The sequence below is a fragment of the Amphiprion ocellaris genome, chromosome 22 (assembly GCF_022539595.1).
Source record: "Amphiprion ocellaris isolate individual 3 ecotype Okinawa chromosome 22, ASM2253959v1, whole genome shotgun sequence".
Lineage (NCBI taxonomy): Eukaryota > Metazoa > Chordata > Actinopteri > Pomacentridae > Amphiprion > Amphiprion ocellaris.
Window position 1 is genome coordinate 18033278 of NC_072787.1, and position 19751 is coordinate 18053028.

Below are 19751 nucleotides of genomic sequence, written 5' to 3' on the forward strand. Positions count from 1 at the left end.
TCACAGGAGTAGGTGTTGTCACATTTTGACAACTTTGACAGACACTAAAGCGATTAACAACGTAATATTATTTAAGATTTAACTATGTATTTAAATTTTCATTTTTTAAAGAAAAAATTATACTGCAACTATTATTAGAATAAATGCAATTATTTCGACTGCAAGTGCATTTTTTCGTTTTTTTCTTATTATTTTTAATTAAGACATTTTTTTGATACTACCAGAGCAGTCTCATCCCAGCTTCATGGTTCATCTCAGGACAGAAGATGGCTTAGCAAAATTATACCAGACCATGCGCTCGAAAATGGAAAAACATTCACGTGGTAGTCATTGAAATTTCTAAGGAAATTTAAGTGACATACAGGGCATGTTGGAGGAGTGCTTATTTCTAAAGCAAAACTCAGCAGTCAGACCTGACGTGAGATGATGTGTATTTAAGATTGTCACGAACCATCTTCACTTATTGAAGTGGAAAGAACAAAAACACAACGTGCGTAAAAGCGAACATTGTGGGCCAAGGCACCACGTGAGGCCAACAGGGAAATTTAAGTAAAAGCCCTCCTTCTGTCGCACCCCAAAACCTGAAGGTGACAGACGCGCACTGACAAGTTATAATGGAGCTGTAGAACCAATTTAATTAACCTCACTACTCCTGGTATGATATTATCAGCAAACCAAGTTTTGTTTTATTTCGCTCGGATTTAAAACCATTCCTTGTAATTTGAGAAAAAATAATTGGCAGTTTTCTTTTACACAAATAAAAAATCACCACATTTTTCCTGGAAAGCTATAAGCAGCTGTCAAAATAAGTCAAATTTCAGCACAAGCCGTGCGCAACGCGCAGCAAAAATTTTGTAATTGAAAGCCCTAAAGTGTAATGAGGAGAGAGATGTAATAGGCCCGTGGCTCCGGGTGACTTCGGTCTAATAAGCCACTTAAAGTTAATGGAAGAGGAGGTCAAAATGAGAATTATTGACACCCTGTTGCCCTTAACCTGTCTACCAATAAAGCTGATTAGTTTTTGTCAATTCATCAGCTAACCGCGCTCCTGGGACGTTTATTTGCTCGGGGGAAATCAACAAGTCACCGGGTAGTTTTCAAGTAAAGGATCGCCATTTAATTGTGGACCTTGATGATCATGACCAATTACAGAATGATAACGGGGAGATTGATGTGGGTGGGACGTGGGCCTGCGTGGAAACGTGGAGAAAAAAAAATAGAAGAGGGAGAGAGTCAGTTCACTATGATGTGCGCCGAACATCAACTCTTATCATGGAGCAAATGATGATGGGAAGATTTACAGTCGTCGAATTGAGGATCAATAGTGTGGCCTTTTCTGAGTTAGTCCTAAATGTTCTTAATATCTGGGTGTGTTTTGTTTAATTTTAAATTGTTCTTATTTCTAATAGCAAAAATCCAAATATCCAGTTTGGACGCACTTTGGAGAGGCATGAAAGTAACAGTCTGGGAGATCGTGGCCACTATTTAAAAATTATTATGATATTGTGAAGGGCTAAATAAACATCTTCACCTCTGGACATTCAGCAGAAAGGAGCCGCCAAAACACCAGTGTTCTTTTCCCTCATCAATTAGACGCATTTTATCAGCCTGCTGCATGATTATTGTAACAGGCGGACTCCTGGTCGCCACACCCGAGCTGCGCCTTGTCCCCACCGCGGCTTTAATTTCATTAAGGGGCCCACATGAATATTTCTATTAAAGCTGCGGTGAAATATGGAGCCATTTAGTATTGGCCTTCGCCGATCACCCAGATTTATCGCTCCTTTTCATCACATCTAGGAGAGAGAAAATTAATAAGGCGCCCAAGATGGAACCGGACCCTAAAACCCCTTTCTTTCCTGAAAGCTGTTAATTTGCTCCGTAATTACTTTCACAATTAACTAAAATACAAATCAAAGTGACAAATCAGGATAGTTTATATATTAATTACCTCCGGAAAATGCGTTCATGATGAAAAGGCAGTTTAAAGGGACCTGCACTGTCTCTTTTAATGCCGTAAATAGGCTGCATTCGCTTAAACGGGCACAAATGAAATATATAAAACTGCTTTTAGCTCGTGATCATTTTTTCTCGTAGATTGTGCAGCACTGCATCTCCTGGGCTGCCTAATTTCTGCCAGAAGAAACCCTTTAATATCAGTGTCAATATCTGATCATTGCAAGTGGAAGAAAAGACTGAAATAACATCAAGATCTCAAAATCTTTATGAAATTCGATATCTCTGGTTAATTTCTGTCGTTATCAGCTCACATTCAATGGAGACAGAAGCCCATATTTATCGTATATAGGCCCAGTCAGATGTTATTGAAGAAACCATCTACCTGAGCTTCATGTTTAAGCTTTTAAAGCCTCCATCCCTTCAACCAATAAGCTTGTTGACATGTGCTCAGAAGACAATACTTTTACTAATAATAACATAATTAATAGCCACTATATATATAGGAATATTTTAGAATACTGATAATAGTCAGTATTGCTACTCAGTTTAACTTCTTGTGGGAATATTTTTAAATAAATAAATAAAAAATATAAAGAAAATACAGGGATGTTTATATTAAAGCACAAATAACAGCGATTCAATGTTATTTGGTGTTACATAATCATGTAAACATATTTGAAATATTTAATGGTAAAGATGTGAACTCACTTATATTTCTATTATATTCACCTTTCCCATCACTGGATTTGATTTCTGCAGGTTACGCTTTTTTAAAAAATCCAAAATCTCACATTTTTGAGCCACTGCCATGCAACTTTGCATTTGCATTTTTAGAAATCAGTAATCCACAGCAGAAACACTTGGTAATGTATCTATTTACAGACTAACCTGGACAATCAGTACATGAAACTGACTGGGGTGGTTTTTGATTTTTGCTAATCACAATAGAATTCATGTTACCTACAATTTTGTGTTACATTGATGGTCAGAAAAGCTGAAATGTATTTATGAGTTTCACTTTCTGTAGACTAGAAAGGTATTCATTTATAGTAGTATAATACAGGGCTGGAGTGTACATTTCAAAAACATTTACATGAGAAGACTTTCTGAAGGCTAAAGCTATTGTACTTGATCACATTAGGCTATACATGTCACAATAGCTTGTATACATTGTAAAAAAAAAAAAAAAAACAAAACAGATAAACTACCACAATCTGGCTGCAAAATGCTAGGTAAAAAGTTTCAAAAACTGAAAATAACTGCAAATATCTGTAAAATAAAGATATTTTTAGCTGAATTAAATGCAATAAAGTAGTGTAATTTTACAATCACTTGTAGAAGGACAAATTGTTTCTATGTAAAACATTTGTCAGGATGTTTTTAAAACAAAAAAGATAGATCAATATTATATGATGTTTTTCCTATTATAATTGCCATATGCACAAACATAACAAACAGGACAGGAGAAAGGAATCGCTTGAATAAAAAAATGGAGCTAACTGGGTTTTGAAAAATAGTTGCTACAGTTAACTCTCCTGGGCTTGGAGCCAAATTATGATCAGCCACAGATAGCTTGCCCTCTTCATATAAGAGGTAGAATATAGTTGGTCCAAGTAAGGAACCTTGAGGTACACCACATTCAATAGACATTTTTACAGGCAATACTTTGACAAACAGAAATTATGGAAAATTTAATTGGTGTAATTAATAAGGCTGACTGCCTCCCACTCAGGGAATGCTGTTCCAGCCATTGTTCTGTCAATGAGCTTTTCCAGTGACAAGTTGACGAGATGAACACATCCACACACATTAAGAAATTTCTTGTTCAATTTAGAAGTGTATATTTCAGCTAAATGAAACAATCGATTAAATGTAATTCCCTGCATAAAGAAAACACACAAATATGAAGGTAAACTAAAGCTAAAACTTGCATGACCTCATATCAATGACAGCAGAGTTGAGATCTCCAGAAGCCTTTTGGACAAAAAGATGAAATGAAGAAATTCTAAATTCTTATTCTGTGATTCTGATTCCTCTTTCTCCATACATCATTGGTTATTTCAGTTTTTTTATTGATATAACAATACATTATGAACAGTATGGCTGCTTCCAAGGCCAAGACTCAATTATAAATCTCAGCTTTGATGGTATCATACATGAAAAATCCTAGAAGTGCTCAGAAAAATGTAACTTTGGATACCATGACAACCATGAAATGATTTTAGTGAAGTATCGTTTAGTAAGCTGTCGCCTTCCAAAAGGATTACTGCTAAACTGACCAGTTGTGATCTATTCCCTTGCTTGTAATTTTGCATACAAGCAAGTTTTGAACAGCAAAATATTTCTTTGCAGACATGTATTATTGGAAAAATCACTTGTATTACACCAACACACATATATGATTATATATGATATAATCATATGTGATTATGACGTCTCTACGTCACCTGTTGTGCAACGATCACCGACTTTTTCTTCTGTTGGTAGCTACAATCAGTCTGTATTTGGTCAAGATCTATCTCTACTTTGCATCTCTGACAGTAAAGAGATATTATACAGTAAAGATATTTTTAATCACCAATCTTGAATTTTCCAGGCATGTTAAGGTAATGTGGTGATGAAAAATTAAGTTATCAAGTAAAATTCTTTGTTTACCCGAACTTGAATTTACTTTTACAGCAACTAACACAGAAATTTGACTTTGAATTACACACATTATTAAGTTGATATATTTATAAACAATACTATGTACAAAGTAGTGTTTTCAAATTAAAATGTTCATCTAAATGAGTAAATTAATCTATATTTTTTTTTTAAGTCTTGCACTTGATAGATCGGTGAGAATAGGCCCCTTTAATCCTATTTTTCTTTAGAGTGTTGAGGGCAACTGGTTGGATTATTATGTCTGTTTTATAAAATGTTCCTCCAGTTGCATGAAGTGCTCTACATGCTTCACTACGTACACACTAATCAGAGAACCTTCTCAATGGATCTAGTAGGGAGGCGGGCTGAAGCCGTGATTGACATCCACATCTGGCCAATCAGCCGCTTCCTCTTGGAGGACCCGGATGCAGTTCAGTCGCCTGTTCTCTGTGTTGTGTTGATTTCTAGAAAGAGGAGGAAAAGAAGACTTGACGTTGGGATTAACCTAAGCAGCCTTTTCAGTGCTATTGTGTCTGTTTCTGCCCTTTAATCAAAAGCCAAAGGTAAACGGTTGTTGATTTGTGGTTCTCAGATGTGTGTCCTGTAAAAAGAAACGATGTCAAAAAGGACATACGGATAGGAAGACACCCCCCCGTAAAGTTAGCCTGCCTGAGTGCTTAGCTGCACTGCTAGTTAGCTGCAGTGCTAACGTCAACAAAACCATGCTACTTACACATATATGAAACCGTGCTGCGACATATCACCAATAAATGATTTGCAGTTTAGTGTTTCCGTTGCTGCTTGGTGTCGGATAGCGAAAACAGCCTTATTTAGCCCTTGACAGCTGCTGAGTCATTAGCTAGCTAACTTAACCGGCTAGCTAACTATTGTTGCCACCAAACTGAAACTATCAACCAGGTAGTTAGTGAAGATAACCTCCTGACTAGTCGTTTAACAGCTGTCCACAGTGACGCTTAAAGCTGTGTCATTTGGCCACCTAAATTATATTTGCGTAATGTAGTATTGTAAGATAATGCTAGAGAGTTTGTTAGCTCAAGTAAACTGTTAATAAGTAACAGCCAAGTCACACGTCCGTGGGAGGTTTTGGTTTCATTTTGTCTTTGCTTTGAGTTATTAGTGTAGAAACGGCTTCATTTTCATTTTCCTTTCCTTTCAGGAATTGGTGGCAACGTCTGAGTCAGTCAATGGGAAAAATCTAACAATGTTCAGCTTTGAGGGAGATTTCAAGACAAGACCCAAGGTATCTCTTGGAGGAGCAAGCAAAAAAGTAAGTGTTATTTTGACTGGTCAGCAGGGAACATGGAAGGAACTGAATCAGCAACAATATGTCTGCTATTCTTAGCAAACAAATATTACATTTTTTCACACATGTACACTACAGGCCCAAAGTTTGGAAGCAAGATCACATTTGGACAAAAAAAGATCATAGTTTCGTTTGTTTACTTATTATTCTATAAAGAGTCACTCATCGGAATACATTTTAACTATAGTTATCAGGTATTTGTACTCGTGTCTTTACTCAGCTCTTTCTTTCTAGCCATTTTTGTGATAGTTATAGAGACATGGACACAGTTGAGATTTATTGGGATTTTTTATTTGCAAACTCTCAAAAGCCAAAGAGTTAAAGTGAATAATGCAAACTGTGATTTGCTTTTTACTTTTGAACTGAAGTTGCGACTCTTGCAAATCTTCTCAGCTCTAAAGCTCTTCTTTTGCTAACATTTATTCTGCAATTGCCTGGTAAAATTAATGTATACCTAAAAGTAAATTGAGGAAAATGGTGCATATCAATGAAAGCAAAGTCTGATCGTGCAGTAAATACATCCCAAAATCCATAGAATATATAGAATACTGATTCTTATTATTTTTACTTTTTTGAGAAAGACATTGTGAACAAAAACTTGAAGTTGCTTTCAAATTTTTGGCCTCTATTGGCCTTGCTTCCGAACATACACTGACCTGTAGTGTATGTGTAGCAGAAATCATAAAGAATGCTTTTATTTGATGTGTTTTCATGTTATGTTTGTCTCTGTTGCTTGTCAGGAGGAGAAAGCATCTCTTTTGCATCGCACTCAAGAGGAAAGACGAAAAAGAGAGGTACTGTCACCGCATGTGTCTTTATGTCTGTTTTTATGTGAAATAGCACTCAGTGATGTTTCTCTAAAACAATGTAAAATGAATATTTATTTATAGTACAAAGACTATGCTATTCAAAAGTTGGTTTGTTTTGTGGTCACTGATCAGCTTCTAAAATTGGTGTCTTTATTCGTCACCTAGGATGAAAGAAAACGACTGAAGAATGCTATTATCATTCAGTCCTACATACGTGGTTACCAGGACTTGAAACACCAGGTATGTGTGCAGTCATTATTCACCCTCCTTCTGGTTGGATTCATTGCCTTCAAAAGCAACGATATGACTCTATTTAGTGTTAGCCCTACCTTTAGCCTGTTGCTTAGTCAAATGGCAGCTTTGAAGGTGGAATAACAATAGGACAAGAAATATCACACTCTGTAGGTAGAGGTTTGTGTTGGTACCTACTTTAACTTAAGAGAGGTGGTAGTTGGATGTTGAATATTGTCACTGTAACTTAAGGTAGTGTGTGAGATATGGCCTCACGTTTCACTCCGGTGACATTGTGTGGTAGTACACATGAATCACTGTGACAGGCAGGTGGCTTTTGAATGGTGCAGTCTGTTTGATGTTCTAGCAAGTATTATATTTTTGATGACTTTGCTTGCAGTTCTAGTGGATGGAATGGGCATATTTAGCTTCAGAAACTGGAAGTCCACCAGTTGTTCAAATGAAAATTTCAGATTTTGGCATGGGGTGGTTCGAAATCATATTAGCAAGTCGGCTGATAAATATTAATCTCTTGTGTGGTTGACTTTTGTTTAGTTTTGCTGCCTTTGAATAGAGTTTCAGTAAGGATTGCATGGTGTCACTTAATTCACAAGTTGTGCTTTTTTTTGGTTGCGATATTAGTATCTTTTTTTTTTTTTTTTGCTTCCTTGGTCTCAGAGTCCTAAACTTCCTTCTCTAGCAATTTTTTCATGTTTTTACAACTAACACACATTTAATGCCTGCAACAAAACCCTAACTACGGCCTGTGTGGATAAGTGGCAACACTTCTGAACAACTGATTATTGTCTCGTTTCAGTCTATATTTCTTTTCTTATTTGAAAAACATTTTGCTGTGTGGTAATAACATCTTTTAAGTGATACTAGTACTATTTTCATACTAGTTGGGCTCATGAAATTATAAACTCTGCCCTACTAGCCCCAAGAGGAAACTCCTAAATGCTGAACCATTTGTTTATACACATGTAATTTTATTGTACATTTGGTTATAGTAGTATTCAAACAAGCCAAAAATATTTGCAACATGTGACCTTTGGGCTGTTTTTTTTCTCCAGTATGCCATTCAGAGGGCTAAGTTTGACGAGTGTGTCAGTAAGACACAGGCAGGAGGAGCTCAGCATGTCTTGGATGGTGCTGGTCTCTGCCTCTTATCAAGACAACTCATATTTTTCTACAGACAGAGTGTGGATGCACATAGATTGGTAAGAAAGCAAAATGTTTTTGATGCATTTCAGTGATAAATGTATTAATAGTTTCACAAACGCTTTTATTACCAGGTGCTGTATGTGCCGAAGCCTAGTGTATATTCCAACACTGTGTTTTTTGTGTGTTTATAAAGATATGGTTGTGCCAGAACCTGGTGAAACACAACAGTCAGTTTGTGAAGCTGTTGGTGGGTCCGCAGAAGCAGACATGTATGTTTCAGATCAAGAGGATCTTAGGCTTCTGCTGCAGGTACAGTACTCTGCTACTCAACTAATAATATTAGCTGGTACTTCCATAAACATACAACAAGCTGGTTGAATTTTTGAAGAAGCTGAAGTTGCCATTATCTCACTGGTTGCTGTCTCTTGTCTTGCAGACTCCTGCAAAACTGCATGGATGACAGTTTAAATGTGGCAGTTCCCATGCGCATGCTAGAAGTCTTTTCTTCAGAGAGAACCTATCTTCCTGTTATTCCAGATGCTAACTATGTAGCTTCATTACTCGAGCAGATTTTGCACTATATGGTACAGAAAGGTAAGTTCACAGTGGAGAGCACTGGTTTATTGCACATTTGTTCACATTTTGTATGGAGAGGCATTGATATGTAGACAATACGTTCTTTCTTTGATAAATTCACAGTAACATTACTACCCTATTTATTCTTGTTATTTGTTGTTTCTACTGTGATTTTTTTAGAGTGAGATATATTTCAGGATTGGAAATTGTAATCCTATTCCATAGTTTACTTCCTTTGTCAAGCAATAATGGGTGTTCATAGATAATGAATGATGTGTGTCAATATGAACTTGTCTGAAGTGTTTGAGTACTTTAATCTGTACATGGGCTGTTCCTTCTGTGACTGGTACCTGAGTGTATACAGTGCTGTGCATAGGTCAAATACATCTCATAGCATTTACATTTTCACAGAAGTATGACTCATTTCAATAGCACTGTTTACGTTTTTCATACTTGTCACACAAAACGTCTTGTTGAGTTTTAGACATGTTTTAATGCCTAAGTAACCAGAAAAAAAGTTGCTTTGATATAAGGTATTATCCTTGCTCAGATTTTTACGCTCTCAGAATATTTTTGACAATTACTCCTATTTTTAAAGAATGAGTTGCATTTGATGCAATACAGAGAACCATTAAAATGCAAACTACCGACTTTCTTTAGTTTCCTAATTTTCTTTTAGTTACTGCGGTTAGGAACATTTTCTCTTTTTATATTTCTGTAGAATATGTAATTACATCACATGTAGATGTTTTACAGCATTAACTGGTGCCTTAAATGACTGTTTGAATCTTCATTTCTCTTTCTCTATGTGTCCCCTCATCAGGATACTACAGGTCGCTGTATATTCTCGTAAATCACAGGCTCCCTTCCAGTCTGGAGTACAATGATGCTCCTTCTATCCCTCTGGCAAGCACACTGTTGGAGCACATCCTCAAACCTCTGCACTTTACCTACTCCTCCTGCACAACAGGCGCAAGGTACAGCAAAAGAGTAACGTGACCATTTGCGATTGATACCTTAACACAGAAAGTGACAGGAGATTCCTGCTTAAATCATACATGTATGTATATTTTAATAGGAATTTGCAAGTCCGACAGACTGTGTGTTTGTCTGTGGAAACAATTGTGGATAATGTTTCAAAGACCCTAGATTATGCCTCAGGTATCCTTGCTTGCATCACCAAAGCTAAATATTGCTGCCAATTTTCACTCGCTGAAAGGTAATTTCGAAAGAGAGTGGCATAAACAACAACATAAGAGCAGTTGTTCTGCGGCAAAGAATAAAACAAAGCAGACACATTTTCCAGACACAACTGGTATTTACTTTACATTAACCCTTTCAGTCCTAGGCTTTTAAACAAGAATGTTAGCCTGGGAAAACATCCCAAATCATTTGCTAATAGTAATAACTTAAAGGCCAGAATTAAGTTATTTGGGCTGAGGTGATGAGGTGCTTGGTAGAAGTTACAGACACTTTTACTTTTGCCTTATCAATACTGTAAATCAAAACAACTTATAACAAGTCTGGGGCTTTGATGCTACTGAACCTTAAAAATTTCAACTGTAACTCCACCAAATAATAAATGAAGCAGTGCAATGTTATACCCATATTAATCATCGTTATACTGGATACATCATAATATGTTTTGTTTATTCTGCCACACTCAGCAACTTTCTTCAAATGGCAACAAGTTGTATTTTAATAAAAAATATGGTGTGGTGCTAGTACAGAAACCTCCAGGTTGGAAAAGATAAGATGATGCATTAAAAAAAATACATTTTGCACATCATCTACTTAAGTATCTTTGTGGTATAGACTTATGTTTACTTTCTTGTTTAGTGATGTGCAGTTGATCTTGTTGTACAGCCTTTCTCTGGAGGAGCAGATTGTAGATTCCACTAATGATAAAAATACTAATACTGTACTGCAGAATATGTATACATGATAAGAGTTTACAGAAGAATTTGTGTCAAAAGTTATGCATGTCTGGAGACCTCCTGGTAATAGAGTAAACAGTGCAGAAGATAACTGCATAGTAGCATGAACAGAAGATCTTTGTGTCTCGTGAGATCTTTTAAAATCATCCATTAAACTGATCAGACAAAATACAGCAGTTTTTTTGTCCTCTCTAGTCAGTGGTGAAGCTGTAATTGCTTCAGAGACCAATTTACAACAAGCCATAAAAGTCCCCCAGACTCGCTCGCTTGCTAGAGTGCAGAATATCAGGCTGTTTGCCCTCACTTTGGGACATTCTTAATAACAAACGACAAGAAGACTTCTTTTCTTCTTTGAAGAAAAGCGAGGCGGGAGTGAGAGAAACTTGTGTACACACTGACTCTAACAGCTAATTATCTGACTTGGCCCACCAGATGTGTGTGACTGGGCTACACAAAGCAGCTCTGTTTGGAGAGACAATATTGGAGAACTCATGCAGCAGAAAGAGCAGGGTGATGTTAAAACAACTCGCCCTCTTAGCTTGTTTCTCTATGAACAAACAGTGTTGTGAATCGGTATTGAAAAATATCATTATACCCTTCTAATGCAACGCATTGATGTCTGATGTTGTCTTACAGGCAGTTTGTATTTGCGGCTTTTACCGAGGAGTTCATCTCTGCACCGTTTACTGAGCAGATCTTTCACTTCTTTATCCCGGCACTGTCGGATTTCCGTCACTCATTCCCATTCGAGGCCTTCCTGAGCTCCCTTAAGGCCACGATTGACTCTTCCTCAGCAGCACAGAGCCAGGCACCGTGGCTGTTTTATTTCGTCCTCTCTGCAGGGGAAAACTGCTTAGGTGAGTGGCAAAGTTTCAAATTTTCCACACAGGCCAATATGTCTGTTTATTCTGCACCTTTCCTGTTTCTACTGTGTGGTGATGAGAGTGATTTATAGATTAATGCGTACGGTAACGACGGGTGCGTGTTGGCAGGCTCACTATCAGAGGAGGGTCTCCTGCTGTATCTCCGGGCTCTGCAGACGCTGCTGCCACTGCTGCCAGTGTCAGAAAGCAGCAGCAGGCCAGAAGTGACCAGCGACTCAGAAGATGATGATGATGCTGGCATCCACCCGTTACCCATGCAGGTACAGTCACCATATACATAGACACTTCCTGTATGAACACATAAACTGGTTAAAGCATTATACCGAGTTAAGTTTAGAGCACAGTTTGTGTCATTGATTTATCAGGTTCATATGAGTGTTTTATTCTACTTTTGATGTTGTTATCTAAGAGATGCCAGTGCTGATGAGGCTAAGGAGGTGACTTAAACTTAAATACAGAAGGATTTCTTCTTGCATTACAATTATTACAAAAGGAACACACATTACGCCAAATTTCGCTTTTATTTCCACCCTCAAAATCCAAGCAAAACTTGCTTTTGTTGTGACTTACATTATCAAGACATAAAAAAACTGTGGCATTATAAACATTTGCTAAGCTTATATCCTATTTATCTTATTAATTATTTATTAATGTATATTAAAGTTATGAAAATGTAATTCAAGGTTCATCCATTTTTCTATCCAAATAGCATTGCTTATATCAGTAACTATGACAAATCAATAGTAACTTGTAATAAAAGCAGTTTACCTCACACCTTAATGTGAATACATCACAAGAAGGTGTTGTCTGTATAATAGATTAATTATATTTTACTGTATTTTCCATCAGCACACTGCTGCATATCTCCAAAACACAGAGCAGACAGAACAGTGGCAACCAACGGTTACCAATGACAGTACATTGAAAAATGCTGGCCTCAAGCCTCACTGTAAATAACTTGAAATAGAAATGTGCCCTTTAGGCCTGTAGTATAGTACCATATTGATATTGTGCCTTTTCATAATGACTTGCAAGTAAAATATGGCACCTCTGCTGGTCCCAAATACGCAAATACACGTAATCTCACTGATTTGTACCTGGTTGGGCATCCTGCATCTAGGATAAGGGCCTTCTAATCAAAATGTAATGTAATCAAATTTCAACTGGGCGGACAAGTTGTCAAATTTTCAGTAACAGAGTGAGACATAGTGAGGAATGTAAATACCCCAAATAAAGGTTCATGACTATGTGCCGCTGAAACAATGGACTACATAATAATTAACCATATCTCTATGATAGACTAATGTAGAATTTTTTCTCTCTGATGTATGCTTGTAAACAACATCTGTTTGCTTCTCTGCTAGGATGACAGCCGGATTTCTGTGCAGCTGATAACGGAGGAGTGTGTCCACAAGCTGGACACCAAGCAGCAGACCAACGCCCTGCTGAACCTGGTGTGGCGGGATTCAGCCAGTGAGGAGGTTTTCACCATGATGGCATCCATCTGTCACACGCTCATGGTGCAGCATCGCCTCATGGTGCCGAAAGTCAGGTACAGTGACACAAACTAGAGGAGATGAACCCCAAACGCCTTAAAATACAACACAGATTTTTTTCATTTCACCATAAGGCCATTATGGAAACCTTTGGGTGTGTATTCATCAAGTTAGCAGAGACATCTCATGATTCCAGCCAGTTGTTTTTGGTATTAAAATCTGCTAACTGTAACCACGTTGAAGCTCTGAATCAAAACATAACATGAAAATAAATTTAAAGCCTTTCCATTTTTTTATTAGATGTCATAACATTTTACACGTCTTGTCGCGTTCAGCCTTGCGTTCAGAGAGCTTGTTTACACACCTACCTGATTGAGAGGAAAACTGTGTCTTTATGTATTTCCGCGCTGTAAGCAGTAATGTAAATAACGGTGAAGTGAGGCAGGCAGGCAGTTATCGGTGGTCCGCACCCACTGGCATTTACAACCGGCAGAGGAAGCAGGGATGTCAGGGAAGCTGTCAGTTCTGGATGAGGGCAATTACCCCTTCTCAGGTTGATTACATTAGGGCCAGGATGTCAGAGGTAGCGTGGGGGGCTGGATGGTGCATTGACTGGCAGGAGGTGATCTAGACTGAGCTTCATGGATGGTCAACCTGCTCTAGTTAATTATCAGTGGGAAGCCAGTTGCTGTCATGTCATTTGTATGTGAGGGTGGGGATGTGGATTTATAAAGATTCATATCACGTTCACAACTGTATTAGATATCAATTTGTTGTTACTTCTGATGCCTTCGCTTCCCACAAACCATGTATATCAGAATAGATATATTTTCTTCTGTTGTAAAAATTGTGCATTTGCAGCTGCAGTCCAGTTGTTGACTAGCAAATTTACACTATTGCTTACAAATGGCTGAGTAGAATTAAGAACAACTTTGGTTTTTATCTCCACATGCCTCTTATTTCTTTTCAGCTTCCTCCTTCTCTCCGCTTTTACCATAAATCCTGTCCTTCGTCTTCCATCATTATTGGATATCTGTACAAAATAATTAGCTCACTGAGAAAGATTAATCACTGCAGGAGTGGACGGGATAGCTTTACAAGAGGCTAAGGGGAGCAAATTGCATCCCGGCCTTGATTTACTGCTCATACAGCAAAAAAAAAAAGAGAGGCTGGCCAGTCGTCCAGCCAGCCCAGCACACTGCCTTTTCAATAAATATGTAAAATGTCTCATGAAGCTGCACTGTGCCTGCTGTTTTTACCATTGGGTAACTTAAAAGCAGACTGAGACCATAATAGAAGTTTGATTGATTCGCTAATTATACCTTTCTTTCCCAGGTTTGTTCTAGAGAGTACGCTGTAATTTCTCTTTAATTGTTAGGGTTGGATATTTGGTGTAATTCAGCTTTGATCGTTTGGTTGCACCCAACGTAGCACCCTATTGCTAACGGGGTCGCTCTGATGAAAGTGACCTTCATTTGCTTTTGAAAGGTTGCTGTGATTTTTGTGTTGTCATGATATAATGATGTTAATACAGAAGCCCGCAAAACAAATTTGTATTTAGGTGGAAACTCGTTCAGGCTTCATGGTATCAGATCTGACCTGTGCTTGGCTCTTATTTATTTATTATTATTTTTTTGCTGAATAGAGATTCTTTCATTACCACAACATGAAATGATCCAGGCATTATTCATCAAGCAGCTTTTCACACACACACATGTACTCTCAACCCCTTTTGATGTCTTGACTTTGTTTATTAGCGGTTCATTCCATGATTGAAATGGGGGTTTGGGTTCTCTCAGGCTGTAAATCAGCATGTCAGCTGGCATTTAGTGCTTTGTTTCCCATTTCAATCAAACACCCCGCGTCACTTGTTATGAGCCCACAGCACTGCTCCTCGCTTCTCTCCTGAGCCTTGTTGCGCTGACAGATGGTCGGTGCTCAGCTCAAGCCATTTTTTCAGGCCATATTGAGGTTTGTCTGACAGTCTGCTCCTAATGTTCATTTCCGTTTTGGGATTTTTGAATGGGTTTTGGTAGATTGGATGGTGGAATTGGAATATGAACGTTGACATCGAGGTGAGAATATTCAGCAAATATAGGATTTCCTTTTTCCCGCTTGTTCTTAGCACTTTTTCTCTGTTGACCTCTACTCCTCTCTGCTGCTGTGAATACATGATGCTGCCCTATTAAAGGCAGGCATCCTTATAGGTGTCAGGGCTGTCACTCTTAGACAAGGGCCTATTATATGCAGGGGCACTTTATTTTGCTTTTTAGCTTACTTACCACATTATTGTCACCTGTACTTACCCTCTGTGTGAAAAGCCATGCAATTTAGGAATGTACACAAATACACACACACACACACACACACACACACACACACTTGAACAAAGAGCACCTTCACACCTTGGTGCCATTGCCCGTTGAGTGCAGACCGACTATAGCAAGGTATGTGGGCCCTCCTCAGTGTTATCATGTAATTCACTGTGAGTGTGGAAGCATGCTGGTGCTGCGGGGGTCACAGCGAGGACCAGGTTTCCCCTCCTCCTATGTCCTCCATTGTCTTGCTCCCCTGGCCATTAAGTTAAATGGGGCTCCAGCAGGAAGCCAAAGGGCTGTTTATGACCCAGGCTGGGCACCCTCGCCAGCAACTAGTTTACTAATGGAAGGTGCCTCGCCTAAATAAAGCTTAATGGCTCATTTAATCTCCTTTTGGCCCTCACAAGGTATAAAAGGAGAGAAAGGCCAAGAAAATTCTATGAGGGAAATGTTGGTTAACAGTGTCATTTATTTTTTCCCTCCTTTTTCTTTGTGTCCTCTGGTTAACAGGGCAAAGTTAACAATCTCAGCATCGCAGACAGATTGGCGGAGAGTAATTTTATTGTTCTTCACACTGATTGTGTCATTTGATTGAAATACCTCTCGAACTCATGTCATCTTCATTCTTGTTAATAAGAGCTATAATCAAAGTGCATGTTTGTGTTTTATGTGTGTCTGCTTCTGTTTTTTCTGCAGACTTTTGTACAGTTTAGCTTTCAATGCACGCTTCCTGAGGCATCTCTGGCACCTGATAACTTCCATGACAACTAAAATGATCACTGGGTGAGCAACTTCAGTATTGATTATCAGCCTATGCTTTTGTATGTCATGTGCACAGTTACATATACATGTTCATGCCTATATATAGCATATTTCTGCTTGTCTACATACACTACGTGGCTTATGGTTGGTGTCTACCTTTCTGTATCTCCCTCCTTAGCTCTATGGTGCCGCTGCTACAGCTGATCTCACGAGGGTCTCCCATGTCATTTGAGGACTCCAACCGCATCATTCCCCTCTTCTATCTCTTCAGCTCTCTCTTCAGCCACTCTCTTATCTCCGTGCATGACAGCGAGTTTTTTGGGCATGAAATGGAAGGTAGCAGACATATCCATCTGTTTGTCTTACAAAACTATAATGTAGCTATCAATGATTTGTTCCCCTACAGCATTTGTTTGATAAATGAATACATTAGATTTTATGTCTGACTAGCAAACATCCCCCAGGAGCTACTTATCACATTCATCTATATTCTCCCATGTCCCATATTTGGTGCTCGTAGAATAATAATATATCGTCGTGTTCCACTGTATTCATTTTTGCCGCCATGTAAATGTGGAGATCAATATCTGTAAAAGACAATGAATACATTCTCCCGCTCAACAGGTCAGACACAGTCGTCCATGATGCCCTTCACGCTGTCAGAGCTGGTGACTTTGTCTCGCTGTCTGAGAGATGCGTGTCTGGGCATCATCAAGCTGGCCTACCCGGAGACCAAAACAGAGCACAGAGAGGAGTACATGGCTGCCTTCCGTAGTGTGGGCGTCAAGACGAACACCGAGGTTCAGCAGCGTATCCAGGCCGAGCAGAAGCGCTGGGTACAGCTCTTCAAGGTAAGATCTACAGAGCTGTATAAACATTGCAGCTGAGTGTGCATCAGTTATTATTTCATTTTTGTCTGTTTTGTAAGTGCACCTGCCTTCTTCCTTCCACCGTATATACATGTGTCAGTGTTAATAAAACAAGCTCACACAAAATCATTCAGCATCAAGAAATGGCAAAAGTACCAATCAATCAAAATGAAAAACTTTCAAACTTTGACATTTCTACTGTTCATCTGTGTCTGTCTCTCACTTTCACTCTCACTTTTGTGGGAGTGGTCAAAAAGCTGCAATTCCTCTACACATCTGCTCATATTCAAAACATTCAGCTCAAACACACACAGGCCTGTGAAGTAGATTATTTAAAACTGAAGTTGGAAGTTTTGAGTAATAGGATGGCTGGAAGAGAAGCACAGAATCGTCCTAGTTCTTTGACCTCGTTCTTATGGAAACATTTCACCGTATGTAACATATAAAATAATCACGTTTTCAAAATGTTTACAGCTAAATCACCGGGTATTGCGCCTCAAGCACCACTGTGTCATAGGGGTGAGATGTTTGAAAAATAGCTTGAACATCAGAAAATCCAATTATCACAAATCATAGTATTTTTTGCAACACTGTCTGCTATAGTAAGTCATACTATTTTGTGGCATGGGTATAAAAAATGCAAAAATATTTGAGAGAAAAATATTTTTCTCACTTGCTCGTATCTGACTTGCGTAGAATAATGATGAATGTGTCTCTTTCTTGTCCATTGATATCAAATGTTGCAAACCGTGATTCGCAACACATGAGCTTGTTGTGTAGTGTCCCTGTGCACTGAGGCAGAGTGGTCTAATGCTTGTCTGGGTTAGTGGAAGTGAAGCATGTATGCATGAACAGGCAAAGACAAGACGGAGCGCCCTGGAGGTCATCCATTGGTTATTTACCCAGAGCTAATGAGGCAGAAAACAGCATTAACTTAATTCTCCTCTCATTCCACGTCTCCCCTTTCATTTCTCCTTCTTCCTCTCCTCCTTTCACTATCAAGGAAATGGTACTTGAACGACTTTGTTCTTGGCTGTGATTTGAAAGTGAATGCTGGTGTTCTGTGAAAGGTGGCAAATACGCGAAGAGCACGTCTAGAATTTTCATAAAAGATCTGCTCAAAGGCCTCTTGTCAGCTAAAACGACCCATTAAAGAAGTGGGGAGCAGGGGAAATGCATTTTCCAAATTGAACGGTGGGATTTACAGTCGGTTTAACGCCGCTGACCCCTAACACGCTAATGTTTGGTTCATGTCATCAGCTGTCCCTCCCCATCTTTTATCACCTCCATTGTCGAGCTATCTATTTAATTGAAAGAAGTTAATTGAATGAAAATGATCAACTAAGCTTGTATTAATATTGCTAATGGAACTTTCTTCTTGGCCATGTTTGGAGAACGATGTCACGCTGGAGTTTGGGAAAGGCCCATTAAGGTTTGCACTTAACCCGATGGGCTAATTAAGGAATGCTTATTCATTCCCAGAGTCAGGGGGTAGGTCTGCTCCGAACCCATCGCCACGGGCCTTTTACAGCATTTTGCACTTGCCATTATTGCGGACTCTAGTTGCCTCCCGGTGATTGGCCAAGATTGATTGCCGCTCTATGAAAATGACGTGCTTTAGAAAAGAACATTTCGATTGAAATAATCTAGCTGCAGTATTATATGGAAATTGACTGGCTGTAACTATTATGGTGGACATATCACATCTTCATGCAATGACATGCATGAGAATATCCAGTAGCTGTCTGGAACCTGCCATAGCAACAGGGGAGCCTGTTATGAACAATTGAAAGCTGCTGAAATGTTTGCCAAGGAAGCAGGTTACTCTAAAGATAATAAGTCCAATCTGTCACTTTTGACTGACATCCTCATCAGACATTGTATTTTCATATTGGCACACACTGTTTGTGAATAAAAATGGCTTTTCCTTTTTGTAAAGTCGTCTTTTAATTGATACCTTTTCCTAATCAGATTTATTGTTTAGCCTTTTAAAGCCTCACTCAAATAGACAAAGGTTCAGAAAAACAACAGCTAACCTCCTCAGAGCCAAGAAATGTCTCTGTTCAGGTTACAAAGTGACAGCCTTACATCAGAGTTAAATATAATTGTAACCATTAGCCTTCTGCAGGCCAGGAGAAAGCCACGCTTCTACTTGCCGCACTGTGAACCAATGCTTCTCTGCCTTTTGCATTCTCTGCTCGATGGCTGATGTCAGCAGACCTCCCTAGTAATTAACAGGGCTAGACATTGAGGGACGGCGCAGGTCGTTTTTCTTTTATACTCCCCATAAATGCCGCACTAATGGCTAAATTCTCAAATTGCTTTTTTTTCCCCCTCTGAGAGAAGGCACCTCATCCTGTTGAACAGCCTATTCACAAAAACCTCTCTTAATCTGTCTTTTGTTCTCCGCTATGAATCGTACTTGAAATTTGCTTTTTATGTGTTTAGTGGGAATAATGCCAGAGTTAAATATGTTAATGTGACGTGTGCATGTGTGTTCCTGTCTATGCATTTGATCTACAATCCAGGTCATCACTAACTTGGTGAAGATGGTGAAAGCTCGTGACATCAGGCGACCCTTCTGTCCAGCAGGTCACTGGCTCTCTGAGGAAGTCAACATCAGAGCTGATAAGGTGCTCAACTGCCAAGACAACTGTTTTGTTTGTAACTTACTGTTAATTTTTGCATGTAATATTATGTCAAATTTAAGCATTACTCTGAAATGAAATGTCCATGAGTAAAACACCTGAAAATGAAAAGGCTATTTACAACGTATTTC

At 38.7% G+C, this 19751-nt stretch overlaps 1 protein-coding gene across 1 annotated transcript in view; it reads left to right on the forward strand.

Moving 5' to 3' along the window:
• The first annotated feature begins 5008 nt into the window (after positions 1 to 5008).
• ube3c (ubiquitin protein ligase E3C) overlaps positions 5009 to 19751 on the forward strand; it is a 28167-nt gene continuing 13424 nt past the window's right edge. The window contains exons 1-15 of the mRNA XM_023287561.3: positions 5009 to 5165; positions 5780 to 5890; positions 6667 to 6720; positions 6901 to 6975; positions 8040 to 8186; positions 8324 to 8439; positions 8567 to 8724; positions 9530 to 9683; positions 11280 to 11500; positions 11636 to 11787; positions 12892 to 13079; positions 16038 to 16124; positions 16282 to 16439; positions 16728 to 16954; positions 19501 to 19605. Of these exons, the coding sequence (XP_023143329.2) occupies positions 5825 to 5890; positions 6667 to 6720; positions 6901 to 6975; positions 8040 to 8186; positions 8324 to 8439; positions 8567 to 8724; positions 9530 to 9683; positions 11280 to 11500; positions 11636 to 11787; positions 12892 to 13079; positions 16038 to 16124; positions 16282 to 16439; positions 16728 to 16954; positions 19501 to 19605 (1908 nt within the window). The 5' untranslated portion in view covers positions 5009 to 5165; positions 5780 to 5824. The remainder of the gene's footprint in view (positions 5166 to 5779; positions 5891 to 6666; positions 6721 to 6900; positions 6976 to 8039; positions 8187 to 8323; positions 8440 to 8566; positions 8725 to 9529; positions 9684 to 11279; positions 11501 to 11635; positions 11788 to 12891; positions 13080 to 16037; positions 16125 to 16281; positions 16440 to 16727; positions 16955 to 19500; positions 19606 to 19751) is intronic.